Source organism: Neomonachus schauinslandi, chromosome X (genome assembly GCF_002201575.2).
Source record: "Neomonachus schauinslandi chromosome X, ASM220157v2, whole genome shotgun sequence".
Classification (NCBI taxonomy): domain Eukaryota; kingdom Metazoa; phylum Chordata; class Mammalia; order Carnivora; family Phocidae; genus Neomonachus; species Neomonachus schauinslandi.
In genome coordinates this window covers 39105753-39124361 of record NC_058419.1, presented here as the reverse complement: position 1 = coordinate 39124361, position 18609 = coordinate 39105753, and the positions used below count along the sequence as shown (strand labels likewise).

Genomic DNA, 18609 nt, shown 5'->3' with positions numbered 1-18609 from the left:
TGACCTGAGCCCAAGGTAGATGCTTAACCGACTGAGCCACCCAGGCGCCCCTATGTATATATTTTTTTTATTTGCAGGATATTTTACAATGCTATGGTGAACAATATATGTGCTAAGTAATAGCTTCATTTTATAGATGGGGGAAAATGAGGTACACACAAGGAAAGATTTAAAATAAAATATTTCATTGGTTACCTCTTGATATGTCAGTGTTAAAGTTGATTCTAGTCATTGCTGTCAGTCTTCTAGGGCAGTTCTCTAGTCACTTGATGAAATATGTTTCTTCTAACTGCAATTTTCTGTTTAAGAGGAACAAAAACGGGTATTTAGAAAAAAATATTAGCTCTCATTTCTGAGGGGCCTGTGACAAAACAGTAGGATTGGTGAGGGTAGTAAATCACTCTGCAATGGGGTAAGGATTTGTATACCCCAGGAAAGAAGCAAAAACTTCTAAAGACTTGACTATGCAGCTAGTTCTCTTGCTTTACTACCTCTGTGGTCACTCATATTTTCTACTGTAATTAAATTCTGAGTATTTTTGCCCCTGAAATACTTCGATTTCATTCAGGTCATGTTTTGGACTTAGAGCTTTGCCTCTTAACAGGGCAAGAAAATTGTACTTCAGTCAAAGTAATTTCTCATGTGCCATTCTCTCTCTCATCTACCATATATTTAAGTGACAGTTTTCATTATACCTTTATAGATGGCACAATTTTGCTTGTGACAATTGGTCCTCTATTCTTGAATGAAGGAAATAACATTTGGAAAATACTAAAAGAATCTACCAGAAAAGATTGTGATTTCTGCTTTCCTGGAAGTATCTACAAGAGGATTAGAAAACCCCCTTTGTTTAGTCTATTTTAGTTGTAGACATCCTGCAAAACATGGGACTCTGGACTATGGCACTTTTTCCTAACTCTGTTTTTACAGCATCAGTATACCCTAGGTGTGTTGTTACATCTTGAATTTCCTCAACTCTTGTGGTGTGTTGTTACATCTTGAAATTTTCTCAACTCTTGTGGCTATGTAACTGATTGACTCTGCACTTCTGAATGTTCCTTCAATTAACCCTGATTCAACAGGTTGAAGCAAAGTCTTAGAAGTGCCACCAGGGTACAATATGTAAATGAATAGATCCATTGAGATCAAAGACGTGATACACTTGGGTAAACAAATGCCTATTTAACTTTTCAAGCCTTGAAACATTACAAAGTCAGGTCACATGAAAATAAAACTGAACTAAAAAAGGAAACACATGCTTTTTAGAACTAGAGAGTTAATTGCCTTATGAGTCCTAATTTTTTTACCTATAATTCTGACATGAGAAATTTGATATGTTTGTTGATTAACTTTTATATTGGTTTTTGGCACTGGGGTGTTAACCCTTTGCCTCTACATATCCTTGTATTTCTTCCCCTGCCCACTTGTATGCTGTCACAGGAAGTCTCCACATTCATCTGGTTTGTTAAAATCAATTTAAATGTGAGAAAAAAACAGGAAAATATTATTTTGAAGGGCTTTGTCTTTGCTTTTTATGAAACCAAATAATTATTTTAAAATTGAATAATTTTTTAATAAACTTATTAATATATCCCTTTTTTCCTTTTCTGTGTCTTCTATTCTTAGGGCCCTCCTGGTCCACCAGGACTTCCGGGACCAAAGGTAATTTTCTTTTATGTACATTTTTTACTTGGTGTGAATTCTTTCTGTTAGTGTCAATGAGATTTTAACTAAAACCTCTCTCTTCAGGGGAATATGGGCTTAAATTTCCAGGGCCCCAAGGGTGAAAAGGTGAGTAAAGAAAAATGTTGATTATTCAGCCCTCAATTTTCTCCTTTCCTCATCATTTGAGCTCGTCTTTTTGCTTCTTGCATCTGACTTAGCTTACATTTTATATTATTGTCTGTGTAAATTATGAAATATTACTTTCTTATTAAATCTTGCAAACAGGGTGAGCAAGGTCTTCAGGGCCCCCCTGGGCCACCTGGGCAGATCAGTGAACAGAAAAGACCAATTGATGTGGAGTTTCAGAAAGGAGATCAGGTGAGTATGTAGAGAGGAAATCAATGAACATTTTGCTATAAAAGTGGCATTTCATTAAAATGCATTCATTATAAGTTGGAATATAATTATATGTGAAGGTACTTTAAAAATAACAAGAATTTGAGATAATTAAATATTTAAAGAGCTTTATTGAGATATAATTTACATACCATACAATTCACCCATTTAAAGTGTACAATTCTATTTTTTTTTGTATATTCACAGGGTAGTGAAACCATGACTACAATCTAATTTTAGAACATTCTCATCAGCCAACCTCCAAAACCCCATACCTATTTGTTGTCACTCTTCATTTTTCCCCAAACTCTCAGCCCTAGGCAACCACTAATCTACTTTTTGGCTCTGTAGATTTGCCTACTCTGATCACTTCACATAAATAGAATCATACAATATATGGTCTTCTGTTTCTGGCTTCTTCTACTTAGTATGTTTTCAGGTTCTTCCATATTGTAGCATGTATTATACTTCATTTCTTTTTACAGCTGAATAATGTTCCCTTGTGTGAATATTCCGCATATTGTTTATCCATTTATCAGTTGATGGACATTTGGATTGTTTGCATTTTTGGCTATTATGAATAATGCATTCATGTACAAAATTAGGTCCTGGTAAGGTGGATGGTCATTGTCTTAGATGACTGTCTTCTCTACATTTCACTGATATACAAAGAGTATTATTCTATAAACCCTTGTTGTGTTTAGAAGTAATTATCTGATACCTTGCTTCTACTAGAGTAGATGAGATCATACATATCTTTTATAGCATAGTGACCCACCCTTGAACAAAGTGTGTACATTGTTGTTTCACTTTAAATGCTAATAATAAAGTTAAGAATAAAGAACAAATTGTATTGAAACTCTACCATCAATATGGATTTGGGTCATTTAATTCTCTGCCAAATATATGTGTGTTATATGGCCCCTATATCTCCTAGTTTTGGGTATTCTTGCTTTTTATAAAATGTATCATTAATAATTTAATTTTAAGTGTTGTCTTTTTATTTACCTCAAAACTCAGCTTGTTACATACATTAGAAATGAACTGAAGTAAGCAAAGATGGCTCTTGGTTCTTTTGCCTAGCAGATTTCAACTTTGAATTAGAAACATCCTGTTATCTTTAGTTATACTGCCTGAGTCTATAGTACAGTTTGTTAAAAGTATTCTTAGCTAGCTCTAGTATTAATGTTGCTTTCCTTTCCCCTACTACTGCATAGGGACTTCCTGGTGACCGAGGACCTCCTGGACCTCCAGGGATACGTGGTCCTCCGGTAAGTCACCTAAAATTCTTTAATGTCATTTAATGTAAATTGGTATTGATACATAGCACTCCATGAACCAGTGTAAAACTACTTTTGTGTGTACAGGGTCCTCCAGGTGGTATGAAAGGTGAGAAGGGTGAGCAAGGAGAGCCTGGCAAAAGAGTAAGTATTATGACCACTAATTCTCTTTGCAAAAGATTTTAAATGTGTGTTTGTGTAATTTTATTCTTTCCTCTTAAATCCTACTTTCTTTGTCTCAAAATGTCATATTCAATTATTTATTACAATATTGAAGTCTGAAAAGTCTACTTAATAGTCCAAAGCAGGGATAAAGCTTGTTATATTCTTTAATCTCATACTTCCTAAATAACAAATTTATATTCTTGCATTTCTTTGAATCTTATAGGGTAAACCGGGTAAAGATGGAGAGAATGGCCAACCAGGAATTCCAGTGAGTAGATAAAGCCCGTCCCCTTCACCTCACCCCTCCCAAAATAGCAACATTTATATGTGGTTGTAGAGAAGCAGGATGGCAAACAGGCTTGGGTTTGGAAATAGTTACCATGAATGGAAATTATACTTTCTCTTTTGAATATTAATTTAAAATTTCTTTGTTAAAAAACGAAGTTCAGATTTTTTAAGTCCGATTTATTGAGCTATAACTTGTTTACAGTAAAATGAACCATTTTCAGCATACAGTTCTATGTGTTTTGGCAAACACATACAGTTGTATAACCAGCTTTAAAATCAAAAACAGTTCCATCACCCTCAAAAGTTCCCCCAATGTTCTTTTGTAGTCATCTTCTCCCCTACCACCCAAAGCCCCTGGCAGCATTTGATCTATTCTTCATCCCTATGATATTCCCTATTCCAGATTGTCATTTAAATGGAGTCATATTATATATAGCTTTTTGAATCAGGATTCTTTCACATAGCATAATACATTGTACTGTTTATCAATACTTCATTCCTTTTATTGCTGAGTAGTATTTGATTGTAGGAATGTACCAAGGTTTGTTTATCCATTTATCCACTGGAGGATATTTTGGTTGTTTCTGGTTTGGGCCATTATGAATAAAACTGCTCAAAACATTCACATACAGTATTTTGTGTGAACATAAGTTTTTTCAATAAAAGTTTTTGACAGATCATTCTAATTACTACAAAATAAAGAGGAAAATTTAAACATGCAAGTCTAGGAACATTATTTCAATCAGCCTCAGTATCAAGAGTATGCACAGTAGATGTTAAAAGAGGTTTTCAAGGACAGAAAATTTGATGAAATTTTGGAGACCATTCTGAAGGAAAGCAGTAATTCTTAACAAGCCCTAAGTTGAAAGTATTAAAATCAGATAAATTGGTTTCCAGATGATTTTGCTAAACAGGTAGTCCTCAATTTGTAAACTCTATAATCACAAATTACTTTAACATAAAATGGCGTAAGGAGGTACATTTAGGGCCTTACCTCCTGACAGATTGGTCTTTGTTTCATGATTTAGGCAGCCATGATGGTCAATAATTGCCTCGGATTGTTTTTGACAGATATCTTCAGGGAAAAGACTGTTCTCTGTTTTCACTGGAAAAACTCAAGTCAGATCAAATAAAGATAGTCACCAGACAGGTCAAATAATGACAACTCTTTGGGAATAGGTCTTTGAAGAAGCTCCATCCCTGTTCTTTCCCTTCCATTTGCTGCTAGGCTGCTGGTTTTCACCTTGATTGTGAGCTGTTGGTTTTCAAGGATACCATTCAAGGGGCTAAGGAAGGGTGATGGGACTAGAGCAAGATAAAATGCTACAAAGCTCTGTGGTCTTACCAAGATTAAGTCATTTTGTTTTCCCCAACAAATACTTCCTGGATTGCTATAAGCCTTTGGTTAATTTCTAGTGTTCTAAAAAAGTTGACTCTGACCATTTTTGCCAATGTTCTTTGTTGCTTTTATGGAGGAGAGGGTGTTTAGACATCCTTACTCCACCATTTTTGCTGATGTCACCCTGATCTCTGTATTTTAAAGGGTTTGCCTGGTGATCCTGGTTACCCTGGTGAACCAGGAAGGGATGGAGAAAAGGTAAGAATTTTAATACTTTGAAGTGACCGGTTTTATTCTACTTAACATAATCCTTTTCTTTCCCAAGGTTGAGTTCTAAATGAAAAAGTTCTTAATAACTAGCTTTTATATTCAAAACATACCTTCTTTATTCATCTTTTGGTGTTGCTCCTTTTTCTTTTGTATCATTTCCTCTAAATTTTCATTCATTGTCCTAAATCACAATACATGTGGTAGAAATACATGAAGAACTGTTTAACTTTAGCATTTCCACTGTAAAAAGTTGGTGCCTTCATTTTGAGCATGTATTGGCAAAACTTTTGTTCTCTAGAAAGTGGAAGATTCAGCACTATTTTAGTGAGGTCCTTATACTAAAAAGGCTTGTAGCTGTGAATTTAGAATGTCTCCACTAAACATTTCCATTCTCTGTGCAATTATTGTCTGAAAGTCTGTGGCTAATTCTTTGTCACTTTTTTTTTTCCATTTGGCTATACAGCCTGACTGAAGGTCATTTATTTAGTCATCTATTTTAAAAAGTGACTTTGAAAAAAAAAGTGACTTTGAAAGAATGTGTGAAGCCCACATTTCCCTTATTTATAGCAGACCACAAAAATATCCAGTTTTCCAATCTCTGTGGTCTCTAATTGCTTTATATGAAAACCAATACTGAAAAGCTTTGTTTTGCAGGGCAAGGAGGAAATGGTGTTACAAACTTGAATGTACCCAGAGGGTGCATGTTTTAATGGTGGTTTATCTCTAAACTAGATCCAACTTCAAGCTTGGACTAGGAGGCACAGCCAGAATAAAGGAAGATCATAAATACTCAGAGAACAAGATTTTTTTTTTTCAAGTAGTAAGTGAAGTGATAGGACTAATTCTTTAAACTAAATGAAGCTTTTAGATAGATGAAGAGTTCCTATGAACAAGTCTAGAACAAGAATAGAGGTCTGAGAGAGACATCTATCCTTAGGTCTTGGCCAGTAGAATAACACTTGCATACTGTGTTTTTCGTGCTGTTGTAGCTACTGGTTTAGAGTAACCGTTTTGTCTCTGAATTTGTCTTTCATTAGTTTCTAAGAGGTAACCCACAAAAGCAATTATAATTAATTAGCTGTTGCTGATTGTAGTTAAGTCCATCAGCTCTAAAATATCTGTCACCAATGGAAATAACACTAAATTTATGCCCTTGACAAATTTTGTTAAAAGAAACATGGCTAGATGTAAAAAATATAACGATTTTAACGGATTCTAGTGGTACCAATTTTTTTTTCAGTATCTTCTTTATAGAGTATTTATACTTTGCTAGAAAATAGGAATATTAAAATCAGAGGATGTTGCATCTAGAAATACCTTAGAAGTCTGGTCTATATATAAGGCAGATAAATTCATTGATTTGATCAAGATCGTGTAGCTAGTAAATCTGAGACAACATCACCAGTCTTCCTAGGCTTATTTCAGTACCATCTCATTACCTCAAGTTGTATTTCTCTTTGAGATATTTTATTATGGATTCCTGGGTCTTTATGAAACTTAGTTATCTGCTATGTTTTTAAGGAAATCGATGTTTTCATGTGATTTTTACTAATCTACTTTACACTTGTATTAAACAGGGCCAAAAAGGTGACATTGGCCCAACTGGGCCTCCTGGACTTGTAAGTTTTTTTTTAGTCTTCATTTATCAGATTTATGAATGCATTTTTATTTTTGTGCCTTAATATCCTCTGTACCTTTTCCTCATAAAACACAAAATTCCAAGTCATTAGTAACTTTTACTGGCTTAAAAGTCTACATCTAAAAACTTCAGTAATGTTGACCTCAATGTCTTTGTATTGTTCTGCCTGTATATTACTTCTCCATAGTAAAGATCCAAAATTATGGCATTGGGTTGTTTTGCATCATGATTGCCAAATTATTTCTCAAGTAACCAGCAGGTGGTGCAGGTGTTGCTTATAAGGGTTCAATAAAGAAACTTGGGAAACAAGCAATTGGCCCTTTCCCCTGCAGAGCTCTGGAAACATGGATTTGGTCTTAATAGGTTTTCTCAATTTGTAATTGTCTGATTCACACCTCTTTCTTCCTTGGGTATGTGCTTTCTAGGGGCTCTTAATCAAATGTAGGAAACTGCTCTATGAAAAATTAATTTGGGGGTTTACAGATTTTGCCATGTTTGCATTCACCACAGAATTTAAGTCAAATGTATTTCCAATCTTAATAAGAATAAAATATCATTGCTACAGTTTGACATACTGGCTTTCCTTTGGTTGAAATTTGGTAAGACTCTGGGTTTTATACTGCGTTGAATCTGCAAAGGTGCAAGTGTCATAATGTCTATATGTTCAGACATTTGAGTAACATTAATTCTTGCTGTCTATAATCAGTCTCAGATATTGATACTTAGTACTTAACAAATCTAATGAGGATATACTTAAAGATCTTAGACAATTTTTATTCACTTTCATTTTAAAATCAGAATTTTCATTCTCTGAGAAATAGTTCCTTTATAAAATGAGATGATAACATTTTGATAAATATCAGAAGAAATGAAAATTTTGAGAATGCAGTCCTATCCAGCAGCTCACTTTCCCTTTTGAACTATCATCTCCATTCTAGGTCCCACAACTTTCAGTCTCCTTTTGTCTGAATATTTCTTCTATCCAATAGAACCAGGATGAAATATTGCACTTTGCCAGTAGGTGTTGATTTGTACTTCAGTCCAACAGTCTCTTAAATCTAAAGCTTAATTATCATTCTAGCTCCATGAGATTACTTTCTTTATATTTCAATTATTTAACATGAAATTCTTTAGACACTGAGATTCTAAGACCAAGAGAAAAGGAATGATCAGTTAGTTGATTCTAATCAATAAAGCCATCCTAAAAGAGATGAGTTTGTTTCATTTTGTTTTAGAGGAAGAAAGAAATGTGGGTTGTTAAAGGGAAAGATTGGGAGAAGGCATTATAGATATTTGAAACGGCATATTCAGAGGGAAAGGCAAGAATGTGCAAGATGCATGAAGTGGTTATAATCAGACAGACCTCACTCTCCTAAAACTTCACTGCTAGAAATAATAGGAGATGAAATAGGTGAGAGAGGTCTTGGAAGTGAGAAGAGATTTGACAGAGTCCAGGGTGAAAAGTAGCATCAGACATACTAAGAAGTAGTGAGCAATTTTGAGTCCTTAAATAGGATAGCTAACACAGAAAAATTGATTTTTGAAGAAGTGTATCTTAGCAGTAGATTTGGATGGAAGGGGAGAAGCTCTGAGGTGCTTCTGTTAGTCCAAGTGTGAGATGGGCATAGTAGCTGTGGCAACAGGAAAGAAGGAGGCAAATTGGAGACACATTTTCAGTAAAGAATTATTAGGCTTAGGTAACTGGAATGAATTGAATGTGATAAGAGAATTCAAAAATAATTCTACCTCCGTAAGCCTGGGGCTCAGGAGGGTGGTAATATTATTACTGGTATTAAACAGTTTCTAATCAGTTGAAGGATAGGAGTGATACAGAATGTGACTGATAATCTGTGTAGTAGTCTTGATGATTTTGCACTCAGAGCTTTGTGAAAATGATGGCACTGTAATCGTATGTAGCTGCTAGATTATTTTTAGGAGAACAGTCCTCTTCCTCTTTGAGTTCCTTAATTTTTTTCTTTCATAATAAAGGTAATTCCTAGGCCTGGGACTGGTGTAACTGTAGGGGAAAAAGGAAACATTGGGTTACCCGGCTTGCCTGGAGAAAAAGGAGAGCGAGGACTTCCTGGAATACAGGGTCCACCAGGCCTTCCTGGACCTCCAGGTAAAAGAGACTGTACTTAATGTTCCTGTGTTTATAGCATCTTTGCTAATTCACATGTCCAGTATTATCGTACTAGTTCCAGGATGAGCATAGCAGTAGAAGACATGAGTATCTTTTAATTGACGGAAACTTCTCAACTCATACTGTAGCCTTTCTCACCAAATTTCTCACCTGTACTTTATTTTTTTTTAATTTAATTTTATTATGTTATGTTAGTCACCATACAATACATCCTTAGTTTTTGATGTAGTGATCCATGATTCATTGTTTTCATATAACACCCAGTGCTCCATGCAGTACGTGCCCTCCTTAATACCCATCACCGGGCTAACCCATCCCCCCACCCCCCCTCCCCTCTAAAACCCTCAGTTTGTTTCTCAGAGTCCATAGTCTCTCATGGTTCATCTCTCCCTCCGATTACCCCCCTTCATTTTTCCCTTCCTTCTCCTAATATCCTCCATGCTCTTTCTTATATTCCACAAATAAGTGAAACCATATGATAATTGACTTTCTCTGCTTGACTTATTTCACTTAGCATAATCTCCTCCAGTCCCATCCATGTTGATGTAAAAGTTGGGTATTCATCCTTTCTGATGGCTGAGTAATATTCCATTGTATATATGGACCACATCTTCTTTATCCATTCATCTGTTGAAGGGCATCTTAGCTCTTTCCACAGTTTGGCTATTGCGGACATTGCTGCTATGAACATTGGGGTGCATATGGCCCTTCTTTTCACTACATCTGTGTCTTTAGGGTCAATATCCAGTAGTGCAATTGCTGGGTCATAGGGTAGCTCTATTTTTAATTTTTTGAGGCACCTCCACACTGTTTTCCAAAGTGGCTGTACCAACTCGCATTCCCACCAACAGTGTAAGAGGGCTCCCCTTTCTCCACAACCTCTCCAAGGTTTGTTGTTCTTGCCTTGTCAATTTTTGCCATTCTAACTAGTGTAACATGGTATCTCAATGTGGTTTTGATTTGAATTTCCCTGATGGCTAATGATGATGAACATTTTTTTCATGTGTCTGGTAGCCATTTGTATGTCTTCTTCGGAGAAGTGTCTGTTTATGTCTTCTGCCCATTTTTTGACTTGATTATTTGTTTTTTGGGTGTTGAGTTTGAGAAGTTGTTTATAGATCTTGGATACCAGCCCTTTATCTGTACTGTCATTTGCAAATATCTTCTCCCATTCTGTGGGTTGCCTCTTTGTTTTGTTGACTGTTTCCTTTGCTGTGCAGAAGCTTTTTATCTTGATGAAGTCCCAAAAGTTCATTTTTGCTTTTGTTTCACTAGCCTTTGGAGATGTATCTTGAAAGAAGTTGCCATGGCCGATGTCCAAGAGGTTACTGCTTATGTTCTCTCTAGGATTTTGATGGATTCCTGTCTCACATTGAGGTCTTTCATCCATTTTGAGTTTATCTTTGTGAGTGGTGTTAGAGAATGGTCGAGTTTCATTCTTCTGCATGTGGCTATCCAATTTTCCCAGCACCATTTATTGAAGAGACTGTCTTTTTTTTCCATTGCATATTTTTTCCTGCTTTGTCGAAGATTATTTGACCATAGAGTTGAAGGTCCATATCTGGGTTCTCTATTCTGTTCCATTGGTCTATATATCTGTTTTTGTGCCAGTACCATGCTGTCTTGGTGATCACTGCTTTGTAATATAGCTTGAAATTGGGCAACGTGATGCTCCCAGCTTTGTTTTTCTTTTTCAACATTTCCTTGGCGATTTGGGGTCTTTTCTGATTCCATGCAAATTTTAGGATTGTTTGTTCCAGCACTTTGAAAAATGTCATTGGAATTTTGATCGGGATGGCATTGAAAGTATAGATTGCTCTGGGTAGCGTAGACATTTTACCAATGTTTATTCTTCTGATCCATGAGCATGGAATATTTTTCCATCTTTTTGTGTCTTCTTCAATTTCTTTCATGAGTGTTGTGTAGTTCCTAGAGTATAGATCCTTTACCTCTTTGGTTAGGTTTATTCCGAGGTATCTTATGGTTTTTGGTGCTATTGTAAATGGAATTGTTTCTCTAATTTCTCTTTCTACAGTTGCATTGTTAGTGTATAAGAAAGTAACTGATTTCTGTGCATTGATTTTGTATCCTGCCACATTACTGAATTGCTGTATGAGTTCTAGTAATTTGGGGGTGGAGTCTTTTGGATTTTCCACATAAAGTATCATGTCATTTCTGAAAAGAGAGAGTTTGACTTCTTCTTTGCCAATTTGAATACCTTTTATTTCTTTTTGTTGTCTGATTACTGCTGCTAGGACTTCTAGTACTGTGTTGAACAATAGTGGCAAGAGTGGGCATCCTTGACGTGTTCCTGATCTTAAGGGAAAGGCTCTCAGCTTTTCCCCATTGAGGATGATATTCACTGTGGGTTTTTCATAGATGGATTTTATGAACTTGAGGAATGTTCCCTGTATCCCTGTACTCTGAAGAATTTTAATCAGAAAAGGATGCTGTATTTTGTCAAATGCTTTTTCTGCATCAATTGAGAGGACCATATGGTTCTTCTCTCTCCTCTTATTAATGTGTTCTATCACATTGATTGATTTGCGAATGTTGAACCACCCTTGCATCCCACTTGGTCATAGTGGATGATCCTTTTAATGTATCGTTGGATCCTATTAGCTAGGATTTTGTTGAGGATTTTGGAATCCATATTTATCAGGGATATTGGTCTGAAATTCTCCTTTTTGATGGGGTCTTTGCCTGGTTTGGGGATTAAGGTAATGCTGGCCTCATAGAATGAGTCTGGAAGCTTTCCTTCTGTTCCTATTTTTTGAAACAGCTTCAGGAGAATAGGTATTATTTCTTCTTTGAATGTTTGTTAGAATTCCCCAGAGAATCTGTCAGGCCCTGGACTCTTGTTTTTTCAGAGGTTTTTGATCACTGCTTCAATCTCCTTACTGGTTATTGGCCTATTCAGGTTGTCAATTTCTTCCTGTTTCAATCTTGGGAGTTCATAGGTTTCCCAGGAAGGCATCCATTTCATCCAGATTGCTCAGTTATTGGCATATAGTTGTTGATAATAATTTCTAATAGTTGTTTCTATTTCCTTGGTGTTAGTCGTGATCTCTCCCCTTTCATTCATAATTTTATTAATTTGGGTCCTTTCTCTTTTCTTTTGGATAGACTGGCCAGTGGTTTATTGATCTTCTAATTCTTTCAAAGAACCAGCTTCTAGTTTCCTTGATCTGATCTCTGCTCTAATCTTAATTATTTCTCTTCTAATGTGTGGCTTAGGCATTGTTGGTTGCTTTTTCTCTAGTTCTTTAAGGTGTAGAGTTAGTTGGTGATTTCGGGATTTTTCTATTTTTTTGAGTGAGGCTTGGATGGCAATGTATTTCCCCTTAGGACCGCCTTTGTAGTATCCCATAGGTTTTGGACCAATGTGTTTTCAATCTCATTGGTTTCCATGAATTGTTTAAGTTCTTCTTTGATTTCCTGGTTGACCCAAACATTCTTGAGCAGAGTGGTCTTTAGCTTCCAAGTGTTTGAATTTCTGCCAAATTTTTTCTTGTGATTGAGTTCCAGTTTTAAAGCATTATGGTCTGAGAATATGCAGGGAATAATCTCAGTCTTTTGGTATCGGTGAGACCTGATTTGTGACCCAGTATGTGGTCTATTCTGGAGAAAGTTCCATGTGCGCTCGAGAAGAATGAGTATTCTATTGTTTTAGGGTGGAATGTTCTGTATATATCTATGCAGTCCCTCTCGTCCAGTGTGTCATTCAAAGCTCTTATTTCTTTGTTGATTTTCTGCTTAGATGATCTGTCCATTGCTGAGAGTGGAGTATTGAGGTCTCCTACAATTAATGTATTGTTATCAATATGACTGTTTATTTTGGTTAACAGTTGGCTTATGTAGATGGCTGCTTCCATGTTAGGGGCATAGATATTTACAATTGTTAGATCTTCTTGTTGTACAGACCCTTTAAAATGATATAGTGTCCTTCTGTGTCTCTAACTACAGTCTATAGTTTAAAATCTAATTTGTCTGATATAAGAATTGATACCCCAGCTTTCCTTTGAGGTCCGCTGGCATGGAAGATGGATCTCCATCCCTTCACTTTCAGTCTGCATGTATCTTTAGGTTCCAAATGAGTCTCTTGTAGACAGCATATGGATGGGTCCTGTCTTTTTATCCAGTCTGCAACCCTGTGCCGTTTTATGGGAGCATTTAGGCTGTTTACGTTGAGAGAGATTATTGAAAGATATGAATTTATTGTCATCATGTTGCCTCTGAAGACCTTGTTTTTATAGATTGTCCCCGTAAATTTCTTTTCTATATCACTCTTGGGGTCTTTCTCCTTTTATAGAACCCCCCCTTAATATTTCTTGCAGGGCCAGCTTAGTGGTCACATATTCTTTCAGTTTCTGCCAGTCTTGGAAGTTCTGTATCCCTGCATCCATTCTAAATGACAGCCTTGCTGGATAAAGTATTCTTGGCTGCATGTTCTTCTCGTTTAGTACCCTGAATATGTCTTGCCAGGCCTTTCTAGTTTGCCAGGTCTCTGTGGATAGGTCTGACATTATTCTGATGTTCTTCCCTCTGTACATAAGGAATCTCTTCCCCCTAACTGCCCTTAAGATGGTTTCCTTGGTTCTAAGATTTGCAAGTTTTACTATTACATGCCGGGGTGTTGGCCTGTTTTCCTTGATCTTGGGAAGGGTCCTCTCTGCCTCTAGGACATGAATGTTTGTTTCATTCCCCAGATTAGGAAAGTTCTCAGCTACGATTTGCTCAAATACATCTTCTAGTCCTCTCTCTCTCTCCATCCCTTCAGGGATTCCAATAATTCTGACATTGGGACGTTTCTTGGTGTCACTTATTTCTCTGATTCTATTTTCATGGATTCTGAGTTGTTTTTCCCTGGCCTCCTCTTCCCTTTTTATGTATTAATTCATCTTCTAGGTCACTAATTTGTTCTTCTGCCTCGCTTACCCTAGCTGTTAGATTATCTAGATTAGATTGGATCTCATTGATAGCATTTTTAAGTTCTGACAATTCAGCTTTCATTTCTGCCCTTAGAGACTCCATGTTGCCATTAGTTGATTTCTCCATTCTAGCCATTGTCTTCACAATTGCTAGCCTGAATTCCATCTCCGACATCTTGGTTGTATCTGAATCCATTTGTAAATCTGTGGCATAAGTCATAGTCTCTGAGTCTTTTCTATTTTGGGGGTTCCTCCTCCTAGCATTCTGTTGAGGGGTGGTTGCGGGAATGTATAGAATCCAAATTATTGACCACAACCCAAGCAAGATGCACCTGTTTTCTAGGGACCTTAGGGTTGCTGGCCTCTTGTTTTCCCAGGCTGTCTTCTGGAGGAGGGGCCTGCTGCACTGTTACTCAGGCAACCCTGTTTGGGCAGAGTTGCCCTGCCCCCAGTGGCGGCTCAGTGAAAACCATTTTTTTGCGGCTTTTGTTCTCTGGCAGCTTTCTGCGTCTCTTCTGAGAGTCAGAGCAGAAGAGACCATTTCCAACCCTCTGCCTCAGTCTGTTCTCCAGGCCACACTATCTCCGTTTCTGTCTGTGCTGCTATAAACTGCAGCGTCCTGGGTTGTGCACCCCTCAGCAGCACTCCCAGTCCTCACCTCCAGGTCAGGGCACGTCTCTGCCTTTCGTGCTTCTAAAACCGCCAGCCGCCCCCAGTTAGGACAAGCAGCCCCGCCGCTCTGGTTTTCCATCCCGGGGGCTGCCCTAAAGTCCTTTCCCCACCACTACTGGTCTGTGAGTCTGTGCCCGGTCCCCAGTGCGGAGGATATCGCTCCCGGGCAGTGTAGGATCCTGATGGCTCGGCTCCCTCCCCCTTCCATTTATCCTCCAATATCTGTCCACAGAATCACAGCTCCCTGCTTCGTACCTCAAAACCAACAGCCTGCGATATTCTGTTTGTAGAGATCCAGATCTATCTTCTCACATCTCAGGCTGATTTTGTGGATGTTCAGAGTGGTCTGTTAGATATCCAGCTCAATTCCGGGGACCAGTTGGAATATGGTCCCCTACTCTTCCGCCGTCTTTTCTCGAAAAACTCACCTGTACTTTAAAAAAAGAAGCCAAGTCCATTTGATAGTTCCCTTTTACCCTAAAAATACCATTTCTACCTTTTATTATTAATAAATTACACCCAATGTTTCTGTGATCCCAAAATTAATCATTACATTTTTTATTCTGCTATGGAAAGGAATGCTATTCTAATAATGCCTAGTTTGATAAGATTTCCTGTATTAAAATAGTAAATGGCACTATCCACTTAGAATTCCAGAAATACCTGTTTAGAAATCCCCATACTGATTTTTCTCTGCTATAAAATTTGGGGGCTTGGTACTGAGCGTTATGTCATTCCCTTATTGAAGATACACAATACATTTGTGTATTTGGCCATAGACTGAGTACCACCCTTGTCTAGCATGTTTATTTGGATGATCTCTAAAATGAAGAGATAGTATGGATTTATGTAAAATATGAAAAGGCATCTGGCATAGCACCTGGCAAACATATATGTTTAATCAATTATTGTTCCCTACCCTTCAAAAATTTGATTAATGAAATATTAACATTATGAGATGAGTGACTCAGTGATCCCCCAAGGAGAAAGAATAAATGTGGGTCCTATTTCATTCTAAGTATGTACTTTGAATTTCTAATTTCAAGATAGTAGACTAAACACATACTATGTCTAGAAAATTCAGATAAGGAATTCTCCCAGGATGCAGCATTATAGAATTAGATCATATGAAAGAAAAATTAAGAGAAAAAGGATAAACCTAGAAGTTCCAAAATTTACTATGAAGGAGTTCAAGGAGGAGAGAATAGGACAACAGGCAATATTAGCAAAATTAATGACTGAGAACTTCTGTTTATTGAAAGAAAACATGAGCCCCTATGAAATGGTGTATGAATTACCAAACAAGAGTAAGATAATAATAATACACAAATACATGATGACATATTGTAGGGACATTTTAGAATTTAAGGATAAAATGAAGCTCTTAAAAACTCTCTGAGGGAAAAGGCAGGCCACCTACAAAGCAATGAGAGTCAGAGGAAGATAGTGGAGCATTTTCAAAGTGATAAAGGAAAATAACTATGAATTTGGGATTCTGTATTACATCAAACTGTTATTGTAGTGTGAAGATAAGCTACTTTGAAAGTTTACCACCTCCAGAACTTCTCTAAAGTAGTTACTGGAGGGTTTAGTCTAAGAAGGAAATGAATTCAGGATGAACTTGGGGGTGGGAATGGGTAAGATACAAGAACCAATGGTTAAGAAAGATATTTTGTGGAACTAAAATTATATACATTATTACCATAGGATGTAGTGATACAGAGAGAAGAGGGGGAAGTCAATCATAGGTTTTTTTGTCTTATTAGAGAGAATACTAATATTATTAACTCTAAGTTTTTAGAAAAATGTAAGTTTAAATACATAGGTCAAAATTTTAGTAGTAACCACTAGAGAAGAATATAAATAAAATACATGACTTACACATCCTTTGAGAAAAGAAAATGACCAAAAATCTGGATCTACATAATACAAGTTAGAATTGGGACAAAACAGACACAGACAAACTTTGGTAAATAGAAAATAAAATATAAGATGACAAGAAATCAAAAATAAATCAGTAATTCCAATAAATGTGAAATGACTAAGCACTGATTAAAAGACAAAAACTAAAATAAAATTGAAATAAAAAATACATACTGTGCATAATAGGCCTATTTAAAGTAAAAGGACATAATTTTTTTTTAAATAAAGCAGTTGAAAGATATTAGGCAAGCACTATCTGAAAGAAAGCGGGTTTAACAATTCTAATATAGTATGAAATAGGATTCAATTCAAGAAGTACATTAAAAAGATATTTCATATGGACATTTCATAGATATAGACAAATTATACCACAATGATGTAAAAGTCATGAAACTTTATACATCTAAAAATACAGCTTTGAATATATAAAGTAAAAACTGATAAACTACAAGTGATAAATTGGTAAATCCCTAACATATTAAGGAGGTAAAAAATGAATCAGGATATAAATGATTTGAGCAACACAATCAAGCTGCATATGTGGGAGAAAGAAAAGCTGTGTGCGGCAGAGAATATACATTCTTTTCAAACTTACGTGAAACATTTACAAAAATCGGCTCTACTAGATCAGAAAAAAATCTTTCTTTTTTTTTAAGATTTATCTATTTATTGTTGAGAGAGAGAGGAGGTGCACGTGCATGCACAAACATACACACACACACAGGGGCGCAAGTAGGGGGAGGGGCAGAAGGAGAGAATCTTAGAGCAGACTGGAGCAGACTCGCCACTGAGTAGGAGCCCGGTGTGTGGCTGGATCCCACCACCCATGAGATCACAACCTGAGCTGAAACCAAGAGTTGGACACTTAACTGAACTGACTGAGCCACCCAGGCGCCCCCAGAAAAAATCTTTTAAAATTATATGCAGGCTATGCTCTGTGACCACAGTGAAATGAAGTTAGAAATTAACAACAGAAAGCACCAAATACCTTTACATTTGTATATTAAAATGCACATATGTAAATAACTTTGGAGGTAAGGAAGAAACAAATGGAAATGACTAAATGCTAAACAACCTTATATCAAAACTTGTTAAACATAGCCAAAGTGGTACCCTTAATTGTATTACAAAATTAAAAATACTAAAAATAAATGAGTTAATTTGAAAAAATAATAAGAACTGAAATAAGCATAAACAAAATAGAAGGAACAACTTGATAAAGCTAAAAGTAAGAATAAAATATGATCAAGAGAAAAGCAAGAGAAGTCACAAATAATATCAATAAAGAAAATATTATTACCATAAATACAATTATAAATTACAAGAAAACTATAAAACTCTATCAATGTATTGGAAATTTCTAAATGAAATACGCATTCCTCATGAAACAAAAAACACAAATTACTAAATTTTCCTGAGAAAGTAAAAAAACCTAAGTAGATTAATTACCATGGAAGATTTGGTAATGTTAAGGATTTCCATGAAAAAACATTGTATGGGTGGTTATATAGTTTTGTGGATGAATTCTACTAAGTTGTTGGGTGAATAATTCTGATATCTTACAAACTTTTAGAGCATTTTTTTTTAAAAAGGACATTTAATTTATTTTATTTTTTAAAAGATTTTATTTATTTATTTGACAGAGAGAGAGAGATAGCGAGAGCAGGAACACAAGCAGGGGGAGTGGGAGAGCGAGAAGCAGGCTTCCCGCCGAGCAGGGAACCCGATGCGGGGCTTGATCCCAGGACCCTGGGATCATGACCGGAGCTGAACGCAGACGCTTAATGACTGAGCCACCCAGGCGCCCCAGGACATTTAATTTAATAACACTGATACCAAACCATCAAGGAGATAGCACTAGAAATAATTATAATTCAATCTCATTTATGAGTGTAGAA

General features: G+C 36.3%; 1 protein-coding gene across 2 annotated transcripts in view; it reads left to right on the top strand.

Annotated features, from left to right (window-relative positions):
- Nucleotides 1-18609, top strand: part of COL4A5 (collagen type IV alpha 5 chain) — a 231544-nt gene that overhangs the window by 127942 nt on the left and 84993 nt on the right. For both annotated transcript variants that reach the window (XM_021678553.2, XM_021678559.2), the window contains exons 11-19: nucleotides 1627-1662; nucleotides 1750-1791; nucleotides 1951-2043; nucleotides 3279-3332; nucleotides 3429-3485; nucleotides 3730-3774; nucleotides 5338-5391; nucleotides 6981-7022; nucleotides 9032-9164. In XM_021678553.2, the coding sequence (XP_021534228.1) occupies nucleotides 1627-1662; nucleotides 1750-1791; nucleotides 1951-2043; nucleotides 3279-3332; nucleotides 3429-3485; nucleotides 3730-3774; nucleotides 5338-5391; nucleotides 6981-7022; nucleotides 9032-9164 (556 nt within the window). The remainder of the gene's footprint in view (nucleotides 1-1626; nucleotides 1663-1749; nucleotides 1792-1950; nucleotides 2044-3278; nucleotides 3333-3428; nucleotides 3486-3729; nucleotides 3775-5337; nucleotides 5392-6980; nucleotides 7023-9031; nucleotides 9165-18609) is intronic.